Source organism: Podarcis vaucheri (genome assembly GCF_965113315.1).
Source record: "Podarcis vaucheri genome assembly, chromosome: 12".
Classification (NCBI taxonomy): Eukaryota; Metazoa; Chordata; class Lepidosauria; order Squamata; family Lacertidae; genus Podarcis; species Podarcis vaucheri.
The window spans coordinates 9,248,916-9,268,666 of NC_138750.1; the positions used below are offsets into that span (position 1 = coordinate 9,248,916).

The 19,751-nt window shown below is 42.1% G+C and overlaps 1 protein-coding gene across 1 annotated transcript in view; it reads right to left on the reverse strand.

The window, feature by feature from the left end:
* Positions 1–15,925: 15,925 nt before the first annotated feature.
* Positions 15,926–19,751, reverse strand: part of NPSR1 (neuropeptide S receptor 1) — an 80,342-nt gene continuing 76,516 nt past the window's right edge. The window contains exons 8-9 of the mRNA XM_082192895.1: positions 18,194–18,374; positions 15,926–16,802 (exon numbers count right to left, since the gene is read on the reverse strand). Of these exons, the coding sequence (XP_082049021.1) occupies positions 16,715–16,802; positions 18,194–18,374 (269 nt within the window). The 3' untranslated portion in view covers positions 15,926–16,714. The remainder of the gene's footprint in view (positions 16,803–18,193; positions 18,375–19,751) is intronic.

Sequence of the window (19,751 nt, forward strand, 5' to 3'; positions counted from 1 at the left end):
TTTTGGTAACAGAGAGAGATGCACGTATCAATGGGAGCAAAGCAATCCAGGGATTATCCAAAAGTACACAAAGGAGCGAAATGTTCATTTTATTAGTTTTGGCAGAGATGCTACAAGTGTACTGAATCACTTGGTGAAGAGTGGTGGTGAGCAAACATTAATTATTCTTAGGAGAAGACCTCATTTGAACAAAATGGCTGAAGCACCAAGTGAAGATACAAATTGCATATTATTTCTTGCCTGTCTTACAACAAGAAACTTGAAAACATTGAACTCAATTACTGCTAGGGGGAAAACAGGACCTTGAGAGTATATAGCTTACTGGATAGTTGGAACCCAGAAATCTGAGGAACGACATTAATGGAAAAACTCAAACACAAGGGTAGCGCACTGCGAAAAGGAATGGCAATGAACAACTTCCAAACAATTTGGAGTTGCTTTATGACATGTGCAGTTCAGTCGGGGCATAGATGTAAACCACCACTGACACCTTTGGAAAGACTATCTGAGGTAAGATTGACAAATAAATAATAGTGATTTCTAGAGCAGACACACTGGACTCGATGGACGAAAGGGGAATTTGTAACCTTGTTAAAAATTGTTGTTGGTTTTGAGTGAGTGGTTGAGTGAGTAAATAATAAGAACCTCAGGACATCTTTGCTACCTACTAAGGTTTACAGATCAACACACAGGAACAGGGCCTTGTGAAATTGGCACCTTTATTCCCAGGAAAAACTTGCTTAGTTCACTTGTATAACAGCGTCAGAGAACTGATTTTTGGACCAGATTGGGGTTGTTGTTTTTTTAACCATTTTATGCTCTTATGAACCACTTTTCCCAGTCACTGTTACAACAATTGTTTGTGTCAGTTCAGTGTTATGCTCTAGGTGCCCTAAAGAACAGAGAAATAGTACAGGAAGCTTATAGCTTAGGTCCCTTACCACTAGAACAAATGGGGAGCAAGTCCTGATACAGGGGTAAGATGGAGTACAGAGGGAAGGGTTAGGACACAGTTCACTGCCTTACTGCTACTAAGCCAAAGTGCCATATTTTTCACTCTATAAGACGCACCAGACCACAAGACACACCTAGTTTTTGGAGGAGGAAAACAAGAAAAAAAAGATTCTGAATCTCAGAAGCCAGAACAGCAAGAGGGATGGCTGAGCAGTGAAAGCATCAATCCCTCTTGCTGTTCTGGCTTCTAGGATAGCTGCACAACCTGCATTTGCACTATAAGACGCACGCACACACATTTCCCCTTACTTCTTAGGAGGGAAAAAGTGAGTCTTATAGAGCAAAAAATACGGTATGTGTAAAATTAAAATTAAGTCCCACTGAAATCAATTGGGATAAATTAGCTTGGCTTAAGAGCTCTAATTTAGCTGGATTTTGAATCGATCCCTTTGTCTCCTGAAGTGTTGCAGTCTGAACAGCGTATAAGTCGCGTAGCGAGGATCAGCACGTTCTGTTGTTATAAAAACCAGGATTTTATTCACTTTTTTAATACATGGCTGTTTTAATGTGAATTGTCTGGGGTTCTTCAGCTTTAAGTTAGCTTTTGCTTCTTCTCAAAACCAATGCCCTTCCAATCAAAATACTTTCAGCATTCCTGGTCCAATGTTCGTTGCTATTACTTTTTACCTTGTCTATCTCCAAAGACCCTCTAGTCAATACAGTTCCCTACGTTCCTAGAATATACAACATTTAAACTTCAGAAAAGTTAATTGATAAGGGAATATAGCGGAAAGGGGGAAATGCCAGCAAAATAATACCAAGCCTTAATTAGAGTGAGAATAAAACAAGCTAACACTCTGCAGCTAAAACAGCTGGTGGAGATTGAAAAATTAAATTAACTATCAAATAATTCTTCTGTTGGCTGCTGCTGCGGAAAGCAAGTGATTTATGAACACAAGCAGCAATTGGCTTCGCAAAAGCACTTTTTCTCCCGGTTCCCACAGAGCCCTTGAGCCCCCAGTGCCCCAGGAGGTAGTGTGATGGCTGCCTTTTTTGTTTCTTGAAAAGTAAAGGTAAAGGTAAAGGTAAAGGGACCCCTGACCATTAGGTCCAGTCGTGGCTGATTCTGGGGTTGCGGTGCTCATCTTGTTTTATTGGCCGAGGGAGCCGGCGTACAGCTTCCGGGTCATGTGGCCAGCATGACTAAGCTGCTTCTGGCGAACCAGAGCAGCGCACGGAAACGCCGTTTACCTTCCCGCCGGAGCAGTACCTATTTATCTACTTGCACTTTGACGTGCTTTTGAACTGCTAGGTTGGCAGGAGCAGGGACCAAGCAAAGGGAGCTCACCCCGTCGCAGGGATTCGAACTGCCGACCTTCTTATCGTCAAGTCCTAGGCTCTGTGGTTTAACCCACAGCGCCCCCACGTCCCTTTCTTGAAAAGTAAAGGTAAAGGTAAAGGTACCCCTGCCCGTACGGGCTAGTCTTGACATACTCTGGGGTTGTGCGCCCATCTCACTCAAGAGGCCAGGGGCCAGCGCTGTCCGGAGACACTTCCAGGTCACGTGGCCAGTGTGACAAAGCTGCATCTGGCGAGCCTGCACCAGCGCAGCACAGGGAAACGCCGTTTACCTTCCCGCTATAAAGCGGTACCTATTTATCTACTTGCACCCGGGGGTGCTTTTGAACTGCTAGGTTGGCAGGAGCAGGGACCGAACAACAGGAGCTCACCCCGTCACGGGGATTCGAACCGCCAACCCTATGATTGGCAAGCCCAAGAGGCTCAGTGGTTTAGACCAGAGGAGTGACATGTGATGGTCCCTCACTAAAAAATCCCAATGTGCCCAAGGCCTTAAAAAGGGCAAAAGCTTGACAACAACCCAACCAAGCAGACTTAACAATGGACAATGTGGTCTTTTCTATATGTTTAAAATGACTCCATCAATTCAAGGCACACACACTCTTTTTATGAGGTGATTATACAAAATAATCGTTTGACTTCACCCCCCAGCGCGCCTTCTTCCATTGTCTCCCGAGACTGACGGATGACAACAAAACAGAACACCTGAGTTCTGCAGATGACACAGGCACACTCACTAAAAGTAAATACGTGATCAGACGAGAAAACACGCAAAACTGAATAATTATGAAATGCTTATTTTTGGCATAGTTTTCTAGCTACCGACTATCTGCAGCTTCGGCTTGCATTTTATTAATTGACCCTCTGCTGATCATCGTCAAATGATGAAACAAAGCTAAAATTATACATTTGAAGGAAATGGCAAATGTTACCGGTGGTTTTAGTTTTAAATTCTGTTTAAATATACTATTGTTATATATTTGTTTGACCTACCAGTAAGTACCTTGGTCATAGTACTTGTGGGAAGTTTTATTTTTGAAAGGCTGGATGCAGTTCCTCTATATTTGTAACCATGTGTGACTCATGGCTTAATTTTAAATTCGCATCTAAAAAAATAGTTCCAGCTAATTTTTCTGATGCTTTTACTAGTGAGTGCTTTTGCCTCGCTGCATTTTTTATACCCTTGAGCAAATACCGCTGTCAACCCTTCAACCTCTCTGTTTGAAGACGGCTTTTGTAGCCCATCTGCCTCTGAATTGCAAAATGGATGCGAAGCACAGCTTATTCGGGAATATTTTCCATTATTTTTAAGTGTATGCAAGTTTCCAGATCAATAATATATTAGCCAGTTGTTTAAATCAATGAATAGTTGAGACTTCCGGAGGCGGCGCGAAACGTGTAATGGCGGTCCTCTTTGCGCAGCAAAGAGGGGCTCCGCAGAAAAGGGTTGTTCGCTACGGCGAAGCGACGACCCATTAAGTTAAACCACGAGCAGAGCGAGCTCGTGGCCGTGGGATCCGGCGGGCACCGAGAGCGACCCCCAAAACGAAGAAGGGACCCCGTAAGGGGCTCCGGAAGCGCGGAGGGGAAGCGGTGCTGTGGATTCATCGCTCTTTCTGCGGGAGTGAAGCCGCGCAGCTGCTACCGATGAGCGCCGACCTTTCTTCCTTTACATTGGATTACAAAGTAACTACTCGTGAGTAGGATTTATTTGAGATTGGATTACAAATTCGTGAATTCGGCTGAAAGCGGGAGACGAGAAAAAGGAAGTCCGTCTCCCGGAGGTGCTTAAGGATCAAAGGCAAAGAAACTGACAAGCTGGAAGCAGTACAAAAGGGCTTTTAAATGAGAGACAGCATACGTCTGGAGAAATTCGGAAATTGAAGGGAAAGGCAAGTTATCTTTATTTTTTTGTGACTGTGTCTATTTTACTTGGGGTTTCTTCTCCGCTAAAACTTTCAAAACTTTAAAGACTTGAAAATCCCTAGTCCCGGACTTTGCAGCGGGCAAAAAGTTGTGTTGTGGATACACTTACAAAGTTGAAACAGATATTTAGAGGCATTACCGGTGGATACAATTAAGTAACTGTATTTTGCACCTTTTAGGAAACTATTGTGGCAAAATTGAGAGGGCTCTGCAAGAAGGAAAAGTTCTTCTCTAAAGACATTTATTAATCTAACTAACTGTAGGAACTTTAATGGCGACGGAAACTTTGTTTCTTCTTTCATGAACTGAACAATACTCCCTCTAGTGGAGTTTGGGATTTACAATTTCCTGAGAACTGACTTTGTTTTGTCTCTCTGTGGTCTGGTGACTCACTCTGAGGCCTGTCTTTCCCATGGAACTTTGGACAGCTTGACCTTGAATCCAAAGACAGGTGTGGAATGAGGAATGAGTGGTAAACCAAAAACAAGAGCTGCGTCGAAAGCAGGGAAAGGCAAATTGGTACAAACAACTTTGGTTTCCCAGGGCCGTAGATCTTCAGTCCCTGCGGTATTACAGGCTGTACCATTACCAACAACCCCAGCTGAAGAACCAGAACAATTAACAAGTGAAGATATGGCAGCTGGGGGATCCAACATTCTTCTAGAGGAAATGCTACAACAATTTGCAATTTTGAACAAAAAAGTGGATGATCAAACTGCAAAAATTGACTTAGCCACATCTTCAATCAACAAACTTTCTGAACAGGTGGCTAAGCATTCACAAGATATTGGAAACCTAAAGGACGTTGTATCTGAAAATCGAAAATTGGCCGAGGCTGCGAATGAGAAAGTAGAAGCAGTAACTAAAGAAGTGGAGGAACTGAAAGGAGAGGTAAGGCCACTCCATAAACATATTACTGACCAGCAGGCCTATCTGTCTTTGGTGGAACTGCGAAACAGGGAAAATAATTTGAGATTACGCTCTATCCCAGAGATCGAGAAAGAGGACTTGACTGGCTTTTTGACAGAAGAATTCTCTAAATTCTGGGGTATAAACGAAGATACAGACTTTAAAATAACAACTGCATTTAGATTGGGAAGGGCTGCTGGGAAGGACAGACCTAGAGATTGTTTGATTATCTTAAGGACTAAGCAGGAGAGAGACAAGCTACTCGACCTACATTTCAATAAAGCACTTGAGATCCAGGACAGAAGAGCACAAATCTACAAGGACATACCTAAACAATTACTGGATCTAAGATCTAACTACACTGACCTAACTGGACTGTTGAGAGGCAACGGAATACCTTACAGGTGGGAGTTTCCACAAGGCCTTTCGTTCAAATACAAAGGAAAGAAGATAAAAATCAAAACGAAAGAGGATAGCCAGAAGTTCCTACACGACCACGGAGAAGATTTGCAGAAAGGAGCGGTAGCTATTTGGCCACCACCAGAGCTAGGAAAAGAGCCACCACCCTCGGATTTGGACAAAAAAGAAGACACCCAACAAGAGTAACAACAGATTGATACAGGATGTCTCTGCAGCTCTATAGTTGGAACATTAATGGCGCGAATTCCCCAGAAAAACGCAAAAGGATTTTCCATATATTAAAGAAAGAGAATTTGGACATAATTTGCTTGCAAGAAACTCATGTGACCAGGCTACACAGGAAGGTGTTAACAAATAAAAGATTAGGCCAAGAATTTATTTCATCAGATAGAGTTAAGAAGAGAGGCGTGGTGATTTACGCCAAAGAGAATCTATCACCAAAATTTTTGTTTAAAGATGAACAAGGAAGAATCCTGGCTATTGAAATTCTGACCCAAGGAGAAAAAGTTTTGATATTAGGAATCTATGCACCAAACGAGGGGAAATCAGAATTTTATAAGAAGCTGCATGAGACATTACTGGACTATCTGGACTACTCCAACATCATTATGATGGGAGATATGAATGGGGTCGTCTCTACTTTGATGGATAAGTCACAGAATCAGAATTTGACTAAAGACGGAAGACTACCAAAAACTTTCTTTGAACTAACTGACAATATGGACTTAATTGATTTATGGAGGATGAGAAACCCCCTAGGTAAAGAAGGAACCTTTTTTTCTGAGGCCCACCTGTCATGGACAAGAATCGACCAAATTTGGGCAACTAGAGGGCTGGCACCTAAGACTACAAAAATAGAAATCTGCCCAAAGACTTGCTCCGACCATAACGCTTTGAAAATGGAAATGAGATTTACTACTGCCGACTCCTTCAGATGGAAAATGAATGACAACCTGTTAAGAGATCAAGAGATCGTAAAGAAGGCCCAAAAAACTCTAAAGGACTATTTTGAAATCAACTTGAATACCTCGGTGGAAAAAAGAATTATCTGGGACGCAAGTAAAGCTGTTATGAGAGGGTTTCTGATACAACAGAATACAATCAAGAAAAAACTTTGGAATAGTAAAAAAGATAAGATATTGGAGAAGATAAGTGACGGAGAGAAAAAATTAAGAGTGAATCCAAAATCAAAAGAGACTTTAAGAGAAATTAAATTTCACCAGTCACAATATGCGAAATTGATTAACCAAGAAGTGGAATGGAAAATCAAACAAATGAAACAAAGATCTTTTGAATCTGCGAACAAATGTGGGAAACTGCTCGCTTGGCAGTTGAAAAAGAGACAAAAATTAAACTACGTTACCAACTTAGAAGTTGAAGGGAAAAACTTTCAGAAACCGGGAGAAATTAGAAAGTGTTTCCAGAAATATTTTAAAAAATTGTACACACAAGAACCCGAGGAGGCAACCGAGATAGAACAATTTTTGAAAGATAATGGCCTACCAAAATTATCTCAAGAGAAGAGATCAATCTTGAATTGTAAAATAACACAACAGGAAATCGAGGATGCCATTCAGAATATGCAATTAGGCAAATCTCCGGGCCCCGATGGACTTACCTCCAAATACTACAGGACTTTAAAAGACTATTTGATGCAACCATTAATGGAGGTTTGCAACCAGATTATGGGGGGAGGGAGGGCACCAGATACGTGGAAAGAAGCATTCATCACATTGATACCTAAAGTGGAAACTGAAAAGACTCAACTTAAGAACTATCGCCCCATCTCACTCCTAAATGTGCATTACAAAATATTTGCGGATGTCTTGGCTAACAGATTTAAAAAGGTATTAAATGCAGTAATCCATAAGGACCAAGCAGGCTTTCTCCCAGGTAGACATTTGTATGATAATACCAGGAACATTATCGATATTTTGGAACTTTTACAAACAAATATTAACACCAAAGCGGTGTTAATTTTTATTGACGCGGAGAAGGCCTTTGACAACATTTCTTGGAAATTTATGAAGAAAAACTTGGAAGGGATGGGAGTGGGAAGGGGGTTTGAGAATGGAATAGAGGCAATCTATTCTGAACAAAAAGCTAAGTTGATAGTGAACAATGTGGTGACAGAAGAACTTCATATTGAAAAAGGAACACGCCAGGGGTGCCCCCTATCCCCTCTGTTGTTTATTTCAGTCCTGGAGGTTTTGCTGAAAATGATAAGGGAGGATCGGCAGGTACAAGGAATACGGGTCGGAGCGAAACAATATAAACTGAAAGCATTTGCAGATGACTTAGTTTTAACATTACAGGAGCCAGAATCTAGCACAAAAAGAGTTTTGGAATTGATTCAGAAATTTGGTCGGGTGGCGGGTTTTAAGTTGAATAAACAAAAGACTAAGGTGTTAGGGAAAAACTTGACGGTTACTGAAACAGAGGGGTTTCAGAGGGAAACAGAACTAAACATTGTTAAAAAAGTGAAATACCTGGGGGTCAATCTGTCCTCCAAGAACTTGAATTTATTTAAAGACAATTATGAAAAATGTTGGTCAGAAGTTAAAAAAGATCTAGAAATCTGGTCAAGATTGAAACTATCCTTGTTAGGCCGAATTGCAGCTATAAAAATGAACGTTTTGCCAAAAATGTTGTTTTTGTTTCAGGCTTTGCAGATCGTGGACAGAGTGGATTGTTTTGGAAAGTGGCAGAAGGATATTTCTAAATTTGTCTGGCAGGGCAAAAAGCCCCGAATAAAGTTTAAAATATTAACTGACGCAAAGGAGAGAGGGGGGTTTGCCCTGCCGGACTTAAGGTTATATTATGAAGCTGCGGCCTTCTGCTGGATGAAAGATTGGATTTTATTGGAAAATACTGATGTCCTAGATCTGGAAGGCTTTAACAATTCGTTAGGTTGGCATGCGTATTTGTGGTATGACAAGGGGAAAACACATGGAATGTTTAAAAACCATATTGTCAGAAAAGCAATATTTATGGTCTGGAAAAAATACAAAGACTTATTGGAAAGTAAAACTCCGAGGTGGATTTCACCAATAGAGGCCAAAGCTCGGAAAACATCCAATATGGAGGCATATTGGCCGAAATATTGGGAAATAATAGAAAACATTGGAGGTAATTGGAGGTTGCAGAGCTTTGAAAAATTAAAGGATAAGGTGCAAAACTGGTTACATTATGCCCAAATTAATGAGGTTTTTAAGCAAGACAAAAAAATAGGATTCCAGGTGGAAAAATCGAAACTTGAGACAGAGTTGCTAGAACCAAAGACCAAGGTAATTTCGAGAATGTACAACTTGCTGCTTAAATGGAACACTCAGGATGAAATAGTTAAAACAGCCATGATAAAATGGGCTCAAGACATTGGTTACAATATCATGTCAGAAGACTGGGAAAAGTTATGGACCACCGGTATGAAGTTTACGGCATGTAATGCCTTGAAAGAAAACATTATGAAAATGGTATACAGGTGGTACATGACCCCAGTCAAACTCGCTAAGATATACCATTTGTCTGATAATAAATGTTGGAAATGTAAGGAGGCTGAAGGGACATTCTTTCACCTCTGGTGGACGTGCCCAAGATTGAAGGCCTTTTGGGAAATGATCTATAATGAGTTAAAGAAGGTGTTTAAGTACACCTTTCCCAAGAAACCAGAGGCCTTCCTTCTGGGCATTGTCGGCCAGAAGGTGTTAAAAAAGGATAGAACTTTCTTTATGTATGCTACAACTGCAGCAAGAATTCTTATCGCCAAGTATTGGAAGACCCAAGATTTGCCCACACTGGAGGAGTGGCAGACGCAACTGATGAACTACATGGAACTGGCTGAGATGACTGCAAGAATCCGGGACCTGGGAGAAGAGGCAATGGAGGAGGATTGGAAAAAATTCAAAGACTATTTGCAAAAGTATTATAAGTTGTATGAAACATAAGATGTCGTATGATTTAGAACGTTAGCCCCAGCAATGAAGTTTAATTATTTAGGAAATTGTTAACATTCGGGAAAGAACCAAAGTTTAAATGGGTTAAATGATATCAGGTTATATTTTTAGAGTAAACGGAGAACAAGAGATTTAAACTTAAATTGCAATTGAAAATATAAAGAAAAACACGAAATAAGGGTATAATTTGCTGATGACTTTATTAACAAGAATGCACTATGCGGGAGACGTGGGGAAGTCCAATGGAAATTTGAAATAAGTTATTGAAATGGATGTTATTTTCTGTTCTTTTCTCTTTTCTTTTCTTTTATTCTGTCTTTTCTTATTTGTAATTTGGAAAAATGTAATAAAAATTATTATAAAAATAAAATAAAAAATAAATAAATCAATGAATAGTTGAAAGGACAACTTATGTGAGATGGACACACACATACAATAAATTGCATATCCAAGTTCAACCCACATGCACAAAGGATTCATGATGAGACTTCTTAGTTGGGCTGGGTCCTCACACACTCCTATAAATTGCAACTCCAAAGTACCTACCCATATACACAAAGGGACCTTGACCTTGGTTTGTCTAGTAAGGAGAGAAAAATGGTAGCCATCTTCCCTCCAGCATAACTTCTCCTTAATTATTGTGCCTCTCTTTTTTTATATAATTTTTAAAATAAATTTTATTTTCAATGCAAAATTACAACAAAAATTACAAACATTGAATCCAAAATGAAACTATACAAACAAGAAAGAAAAACAGAACACAAAAGAAAGAAAAACAACAACAACAAAGCCCACATCTACAAATAAAACCATATCTTCATTCTAATCTAGTCATTACATACATATACACATATTGACTTCCTTCCTTTGTTCTAGGACATCAAAAATTTTACTCTTTCTAAATTGTTGTGTCTAATGTAGATTATACTTTTTACACCATTTTTCTTTTTCTTTAACCCTGCAAAGCATCATTCATTACATACCGATATGCTTACTCCAGGACAATGTAAATTTTGTGAATATATAAATCTGGCAAGACTCACAGCATTCATAAGGGACAATTGGACCAGAAATTATTAAAAGAATGGGGATGTGCTAAAGAGTACAGGAAAAAACATTGTCCTGGAAGCATTATTGTGCCTCTCATTGCGCCGCCAATGAGCAGATCACAATGCCGATCTTTATACCCCTCTTGTTCCTGATGTAGATCTTCACTCACCTCTTCTTCCCTAGTGGGGAGGGGAGGCACTATTTTGTGGTTCACCTCAGGTGTCCAAATGTCTTAGGTGGCCCTGATCTCAAAGCCTTTCTCCCCATGTAGGCTGATATGCAGGAAAGGAGCTCTTTACCCCCCCCCTCCACTTCTCATCATGCCGTGGCCTCCCTGTTATGTACTGAGTTGAATAGGATCCAAAATGCAGCCGTCTGATTGGTCCTAGAACGATAGGATTCAGAATGCAGCAGTCTGATTGGTCCTAGAACAATGCAGCAGTCTGATTGGTCTGCAGGAGCCACCCAATCCAGCTCCAGATGGAAGTGAATCCACAACCTGATTGGCCTACAGGAGAATTCCAGAATTAGCCAATCACGTGCAGCCCATTGTGCAAATAATGTATATAAAGCAGATACTTTGGGGAAACTTTCATTCCTCCTCACCACTATGAGCTGAATAAAGAGCATGAAATCCACTCTCGACTCTGAGTATATTTCACTCCCAATAATGGATTTCCCTTCCATTGTGTACTTCAGCATTGTCCTTTGGGCACCGTCTGAAGATATATTTATTCATTCAGGCCTTTCTATGGTACGCTGGTTTGACATCATCTGATAGGAAGTGCCTACAGAGGGTGGTGAATACAGCACAAGATATTATGGGCTGTCCTGTGAATCCGCTGGATGAAATAGCGGAAGAACATTGCCTCAGGAGAGTGAGGAAAATTCTCAGGGATGATTCACACCCTGCCGGCACTTTCTTGATCAACAGGGTAAAGAACAGCTTCTATCCGTGGGCTGTGAATGAAAAGATAACAACAGGGCAACTGACTTTTGAGTTTGGTGGGTGTCGTCAGGAAACAAGGAGAATCAAGACTAAGACTAAGAGAGCTGAGTGGGGGTGTGCTCGTTTAATCTCACTGTATGCAAGTTGTACAAGTGACAATAAAGTATTTCAATTTCAATTCAATTTCAACTGTAAGGAAAGAGGTAGTGCATTTATAAAACATATCATGTAGCAGAGTCCAATAGTCATCTCGAGATAAACATGGATCTGGAAGACCCAGATAAAATGGGAGCGGGGAGTGCAGCTGCCACATGGGGGGGGGGGCAATATTGTGTGTACGGTGAGGAAAACGGGACTAGATGATCCTCAGGGTCCCTTCCAACTCTACAGTTGTAGGATTCTCTGACTGCAAGTATCATAAATCGTGGTGGTTTATGATACTTACAGTGTTGGTCCAGTATACCTGAAGGAGCATCTCCACCTCCATCGTTCTGCCCGGACACTGAGGTCCAGTACCGAGAGCCTTCTGCCGGTTCCCTCGCTGTGAGAAGCCAAGTTACAGGGAACCAGGTAGAGGGCCTTCTCGGTAGTGGCACCCGCCCTGTGGAACACCCTCCCACCAGATGTCAAAGAGAAAAACAACTACCAGACTTTTAGAAGACATCTGAAGGCAGCCCTGTTTAGGGAAGCTTTTAATGTTTGATGCATTACTGTATTTTAATATTTTGTTGGAAGCCTCCCAGAGTGGCTGGGGAAACCCAGCCAGATGGGCGGGGTATAAATAAAAAATTATTATTATTATTATTATTGGCACATTGCTATTGGACACCGTGGCATAATAGGTTTTATTTTTTTGGGTAAGATTTTATGTATTGTTGTATACCACCCAGATGAAGGGCGGCCTAGAGATATAATGATGATGGTTGTACCAGCTGTATATTTATTCTGTGGTGTGTGGGGGTTTTTTTTACATCATAAATTGGTATATTTATCTTTGAAGGGAACTTCTTTGTGACATTAAGTGAATGATCATACCTCTGTTGGGGTAAAACAATACTTCTCTTCCACCTTCAATGTCAGGTCAGTTCCTTCAAGTGCCAACTTGAGGGATTAAGCTAGTAAGTACTGTTTGTTTTACAGCCCTTGACCCTAGTAAAATTAATAGACATGATGGAGGTCAGTAATGAATAGACTGCATAGGATTTATTTTGGAGAGAACATGTTGGCTGGAAAAGTTATTTTATTTTATTTTAAATTAAAAGGCATACAGACCATTTCAACAAGTCTCACTTTGCACAGGAAAGCAAGTCTTACAGCAGGAGAAACAAAAAGCAGATTGAAAATATATATACAGCCAATTTCAAAACTAGCGAAGGTATAAACTGTCAACATACTGGGATGGACTTTATGATTAAATTAAATAAAAATAACTTTCCTTGAAAATGAAGGGGAAAATGAATAAAGGGATTTGTTTTTATTTTAGGAAAGGGGATTTCCTGAGAAACTCTGGGAGGGAGTTTCTGTCAGTGTCACCATGGCAACCATGAAGCACAAGACCTGCATGCACTTGAATTGTGAACAGAAGCTTCAGCCAAGGCTGGAACACAATTTTGTAAACAGAAGCCAAGATGAACGGGGCATCAATGCGCATTACAATTTGTAACATCTGAGGCCATATACATATATTAGCCCAGCACGTTTATGGGAAGACTAACTATTGGGTCATATCATGTTTCCACCCATTATTTTTAAAATAGCGATTTTTGCAAACAAATCCTTAAAGACATGTAGGACGGAGCTCCCAGACAAAGTGCAATTTAGCAAAATCTGCCCCAAACCGTTTTTACGGAGTGCCCCGCCACTTTTCCTGCTTCCTCCCATTAGTCTGTCAACTTAAAAGCGAAGGTGAACGGGACACTTGTTGGCAGTGGTGTAGCAAGATCAGGTGGTACCTGGCGCGGAAAATTTCTTTTCACACACACCCATTTATTTATTTTTGCTGAAACAAAGTTGTGGAGCTTTTGGGGGGAGCCAGAGCTGTTGAACTTTTTTTTTTTGCGGTGACTGCAAGGAGCCTGCCTGCTGCCCTACAGCTGAGGGGAAGGCAGCGGGTGGACATTTTGGCAGCGGGAAACCTGTGCGCGCCAAAACCACAGCGTCTCTCACAGACGTGGAGTGCCGCACAGCTTTTTGTCACCTCCCTCAGAGGTGACACCTGGGGTGAACAGCCCCCACTGCCCCCACCTTGCTCTTCCCCTGTGTGTTGGCATGTCACTATAGGGCAGGCTTATATAACGTGTGGCTTTCTTAAGTCAAACGTCGCCCAGCAGCCATGAATTGTGGCTTGACAAGCTCCTGCCCTGTTTATAGTAGCAGTCAGTCAGCAAGGCTGGCAGGTCAAATGAACTTTAGGTGGGCCACCACCGATGGCTGCGCCCAACAGTTGGGTCACAAGTGGTACATTAGAGGGTGCATTTTGAAAGCACTGACTCTCCTTAGCTAGCCTTCGCACTTCAAGTGGCAGCTCTGGATAACTAATTGCCAACCAGGCTTTTAACCTCTGCCACATCATGCCATTTAGTTGATGCCTTGATGACTTCTCCTTAAGCTGTCTACCAGCTCCATCTGGTACACAGGCTGAGACCCTACCTGCCCAGAGACTGTCTCGCCAGAGTGGTGCATGCTCTAGTTATCTCTTGCTTGGACTACTGCAGTGCGCTCTATGTGGGGCTACCTTTGAAGGTGACCCAGAAACTACAATTAATCCAGAATGTGGCAGCTAGACTTGTGACTGGGAGTGGCCGCCAAGACCACATAACATTGGTCCTGAAAGACCTACATTGGCTCCCAGTACGTTACTAGGCACAATTCAAAGTGTTGGTGCTGACCTTTAAAGCCCTAAATGGCCTCAGCCCAGTATACCGTATTTTTCACCCTATAGGACGCATTTTTCCCCTCCAAAAATTCAGGGTAAATGTGTGTGTGTCCTATGGGGCGAATACAGGCTTTCGCTGAAGCCTGAAGAGTGAGAGGGGTCGGTGTGCACCGACCCCTCTTGCTCTCCAGGCTTCAGGAAGCTGTGCACAACCCTAGGGAGCCCAGCACGAAGCCGCGCTGGGCTCCCGAGGGTTGCGCAGAGCTGCCTGCGCTCCGCGCAGCTCCGCGTAACTCCGCGCAACCCTCCAGAGCCTGGCGTGGCTCCGGCACCGGTCTGGGACCCGTTCTGGGGGCTGGGGTCGGGGGAAGCTCGGGCTTCCCCCGCCCCAGCCCCATGCCTGTGGGGGTGGGGAAATAATTTGCCCCCCTTTATTCCCCCCCCAAATCTAGGTGCGTCCTATGGACCGGAGCGTCAAATAGGGCGAAAAATACGGTACCTGAAGGAGCATCTCCACCCCCATCATTCAGCTCGGACACTGAGGTCCAGCGCCGAGGGCCTTCTGGCGGTTCCCTCACTGCGAGAAGCAAAGCTACAGGGAACCAGGCAGAGGGCCTTCTCGGTAGTGGCGCCCGCCCTGTGGAACGCCCTTCCAGCAGATGTCAAAGCGATAAACAACTACCTGACATTCAGAAGACATCTGAAGGCAGCCCTGTTTAGGGAAGCTTTTAATATTTGATGAATCATTGTATTTTAATATTTTGCTGGAAGCTGTCCAGAGTGGCTGGGGAAACCCAGCCAGATGGGCGGGGTATAAATAAGATTATTATTATTATTATTATTATTATTATTATTATTAGGCTCCATCTCAAAGCAACTGTCTGGATGTATAACTGATTCCTTTGTTATTCCTTTGTTTTGGATTATACCTTTCTGCTGGAGTCAGGAATTGCAACAAATCCCCTTTTTCTGTGCCTGCCAAGGGAGGGGCATGGCTAAATTTAAATGCCATGTTCTTGCTGGACTGAGGGGCTAGCAATTTGTGACTTGCCTGGATTGCTTTGGTTCTCTTCCTGACAGCTAACTCTGAATAAGTCTTCATCCTCCACTACCTGTGACCCACTTTACTGTAATGGGGAGAAGATCAGCAGCCTTCCCTATTTTGGAAGCTTTCCGGTGATCTGATCAGATGATCAGCAGATAAGATTCATTTATTTGTCATCAGACCACCGCAAGAAACAAAAGTTTGACAATAGGAAAGTAACACCAATAGAAGTTAACCCAGACCCAAAGTAAACCAAAACCAAACTTCAAATCTTGAATTTCCTGGGCAGAGCACAGGCCCTTCATTTAACAAATAGTAAAATAAAAGATTAAGATGAAAGGAATTTACACAAATCTGAATAGAATTATGCAAAGCCTAAATGAAGAGAAGCAGGAAGCAAACTGAATCCCCCAGACAAAAGACACATCATTCTCTCCTCTCACAGCTTACCTCAGGATATAGGAAATAAATGTTACAATAGATGAAAAATGTGCAATCTTCACAGTGGCATATTTATCTTGTTCACTCAGTAGGTAAACCATAGACTCATACCTTTCCCATCACTGTGTAAAAATTGTTCCAGATGTTGTTCTCTCAGCGCATTATACAATGGGCAGCGTTTTCTGGTGAAGCATATATAGGAACACAGGAAGCATGCTTTATATGGTGTCAGTCCCTTGGTCTATCTAGTTCAATATTGTCAACACTGACTGGCAGTGGGTCTCCAAGGTTTCAGAGAGGGAACAATCTCATCCCAACCAAGAGATGCTGGGGGTTGAATCTGAGTCCTTTTTCCTGTAAAACAGATGTGCTCCCACTGAGCCACAGCAACCCCCCCAAATAGGGCTGCAGGGATAAAGTATCTTGACGTGCGCTGGGAATGCTCTTTTCTCGGAAAGGAGAGAAAAGGCTATTCCTGCTCTTCAGCCATCAAAGGGTCTTGATGATTTAGGTGACAGTATTGTATAAAAACGAGCTGTGTGGTACCATGTAGAAATGTGGCACCACCTTTTTCAAGATAAAATATTCCCATATGGAGAAAAGCCATTTACACTGAAACATACTGCTCAGTGGATGCGCCTTTGAAAAGCAAGGACCTCTGAAAAGCAAGGACTGACTGCAAATGTGGAACAAACCATGGCAGTTCTGTTTGGCCACCAGGGTGTACAAGGAACAGTTTTTGCTCCTCATTCCTCTCTCCTTAAATAATAGATTTCCGAACAAGGATGAGACTTCTATTTCACCCCTCAGACTCAACGTGGCCTTTATCAACGCTAAATATATTCCGGCTTGGATACCGCCTGCATCTCTTGCCCTTCTGTTCTTTCTCTGAAAGTCCCCAAATTTCCTGATTTTCTTCGCCTAGAGAACAAAGTAATAACAACAATAATTGAAAAATTGAAATGAATTCACAGTATAAGGGTGGTGCATACGCGCTCCTTTTTAATCTGCTAATTTATATGTCTAGATTGGGGGTGGCTAACCCTGGTCCAAGGGCCTGATCCTCTCCCGCTTGCTAATATTTTGGCCCCCCAGTGACAGTGGTGTCCAAAAGAGAGGGTAAACATAGCACTGTGTGAGTGTGGGGAGGTTTAAACCACTCCACCCAACTTAGCAGCTGCTCTTGCCCCCTTGTATTCTATAGTATGTCACTGATGCAATGATTGCAATGAATCTAATGTAAAAAGAGAGTCAGGTTTAGGAGAGGATGAATTCAAACATGAGAAAGAATTCATTCCCAGGAGGTCCCAGAAGGGATGCCTCCTGAATGGCTACAGCATGGGCCATGTGTACGGCATAAGAGTCCAATAGAGGTCTAAACATGCCAATATCAAATACCTGTGTTAAAGCAATGCCATGAGCAAAATTACAGAAGGGGTGTTGGAGGAATTGGACTTGGAGGAAGGGGTTAATTTTCTTCATGAGCACAGATCACCCCATGTATGAGACAAGATAACAGGTGCAAGGCCTGTCAAACCAGTTGCTATGGCAACAGCCCAGTGCCACCTATATAAGTGATTGAGGTAAGTCAGCTCAGGATGCCAGGGTCTTGTGATGTGTGTTGAGAAGTGAGTCAGAGTCGGTGTTACATCTTGAATTGTTGAAGCCTCAGAAATACTTTGTACTTGTGTGTATACATATCTGCAAAGCCTACAAGCTGTATGTATGTATCAATGTCTGGAAATATATTACTGAAGCCTTTTCTTCTGCAGCAGTAAACTATTTTGGACCTTAACCTGCCTGTGTGTGTGACGGGAACTGAGGGCAACTTCTGTTATTGGGGTATCTCACAACACTGTAAACTGGACCATCCATCCACCATTCCACTTTATTAGGTGTTCTCTGTAATGTTTTCCCAATTTTAATACATCAGTGTGTCTGGAGGGGCACTCTTGCACTATTGCACAGAGAAAGCAGGACATTTGTGGTATGGAAAGTTGCAGGATTCTAGTAGGAAATTGTAAGCAACATACTAATTGGAAATGAAGCAGTATGTCTGCCCTGAGGCTTTTGCAGCTGCAAACAGTATTGAAAGCAAGATCACATTTAACTTCCCTAATACCATTATGAGCACAAATCATAAATGCAGAATAAGAAGGACTTCAGGGTGGGGTAACTGTATCTTCTAAAGTCTTCTCTTATAGTCCTATTACTCGCCTGGTGAGCGCAATGTGTAACCAGGCAATTATTTGGTAGCATTTTTTGCCCATATAAATCCCATTAAGGGGTGGGGGACCCAAGAAGTCTAATACCTGAAAGCATCGCAAAGGGTGTTGCTGAAAACACAGTATATGATGGGATTGATGGCACTGTTTAAAGATGGCAAATTCTGAATAATCACTGCGGCATAGAAGCGTTCTTTGGTTTCCGGGAGGACGCTGAAGTTGTCCAGAATGTCAAAGAGAAAGTAAGGACTCCAGCAGAGTACAAAAGCTGCAAGAAATCAAGGAAATGGTTTGAAAAGTGTTCCGTTTTAATGGGGAAAGTAGCACTAGGAGATCTGGGCAAAATTGGCTTGTCTACTCTCACAAGTGTTCTGTTTTTCTCACTAAGAAAAGGGAATTGCTTTGAAATCTGGTAAACTTTTGCATGCCGGTTCTATGTAGAACCAACCTGTTGAGTTCCTGCAACACCTGCTGAAATCCCATCTATTAAAGTGCAGGAGCCTCATCTGTCCTGGGTCAATGGGATTCAGCTGCAAATATACAAAGTTTTTTTAAAAAATAAAAATGTAACAACTTATTTTAATGGATGGCCATCATTAAATACTGAAAGGACTTTGCTTTCTAAGCTGTGAACCTCAAAGGTATTCCTACATCTGCCTCTGGCTTTCAAAGAAGGGAACTAAGTGTTTTCTCTTTGCATAATCCTTTTGTTGCAAGTTCCCTGAGGTTCAAAGGCAAAGGATCAAGAATACTGGCACAGACTTATTTGCACATCCCATCTGCAAAGAAGAAAATGCGTGGCACACCCTCCTCCTGTTATATCAGTTTGCCTGTCCCTCTGGACTAATTCAGACAAACAAAACAATATAATCACATTAAACACAGATGTGTAGCCAATTAAATCATTATCAAATGCCAAGGAGCGCTTTCTCCTGTGTCCCCTTGCATTAACAGCCAGCCTAATTGAATCAATATAAATTCCAGCACCTAAGCCGGGGATTCTTCAGTTTTGCATTTGATAGCATCTGCAGAAAATGCATATTTAAGTTTGAATAAGAAAAAAGGAAGCCTAATCGCTTGGCTAACCGAGGTCACTCCTTCTGTATGCTTGCAGACAGATTAAAAAAAAGAAAAGCTTACAATGGAAATCAAAGAGCCTAATGTTTAAAGCGTATAGTTTGCATAAAAAACTCTCTGAGGTTCAATACTTTGCATCTCAAGGCAGGGCTGGGAAAGACTCCTCAAGAACTCAGTGGCAGATTCACACCGTAAAGTTAAAGCACATTCAATGCACATTTAAAGCACATGGCATCCTCCAAAGTATACAGTGGTGCCTCGCAAGACGAAAAGAATCCGTTCTGTGATTCTCTTCATCTAGCGGTTTTTTCGTCTTGTGAAGCAAGCCCATTGACGGATTAGCGGATTAGCGCTATTAGCGCTATTAGCGGCTTATCTGCTGATCGGATCAGCTGATAAGCGGCTTAGCGGCTTAGAAAAAAGGGGGGAGGGAAAAAAACCAGCAGGAACTCGCAAGACATTGTCGTCTTGTGAAGCAAGCCCATAGGAAATTCGCTTTGCGAAGCACCTCCAAAACGGAAAACTCTTTCGTCTAGCGAGTTTTCCGTCTTGCGAGGCATTCGTCTTG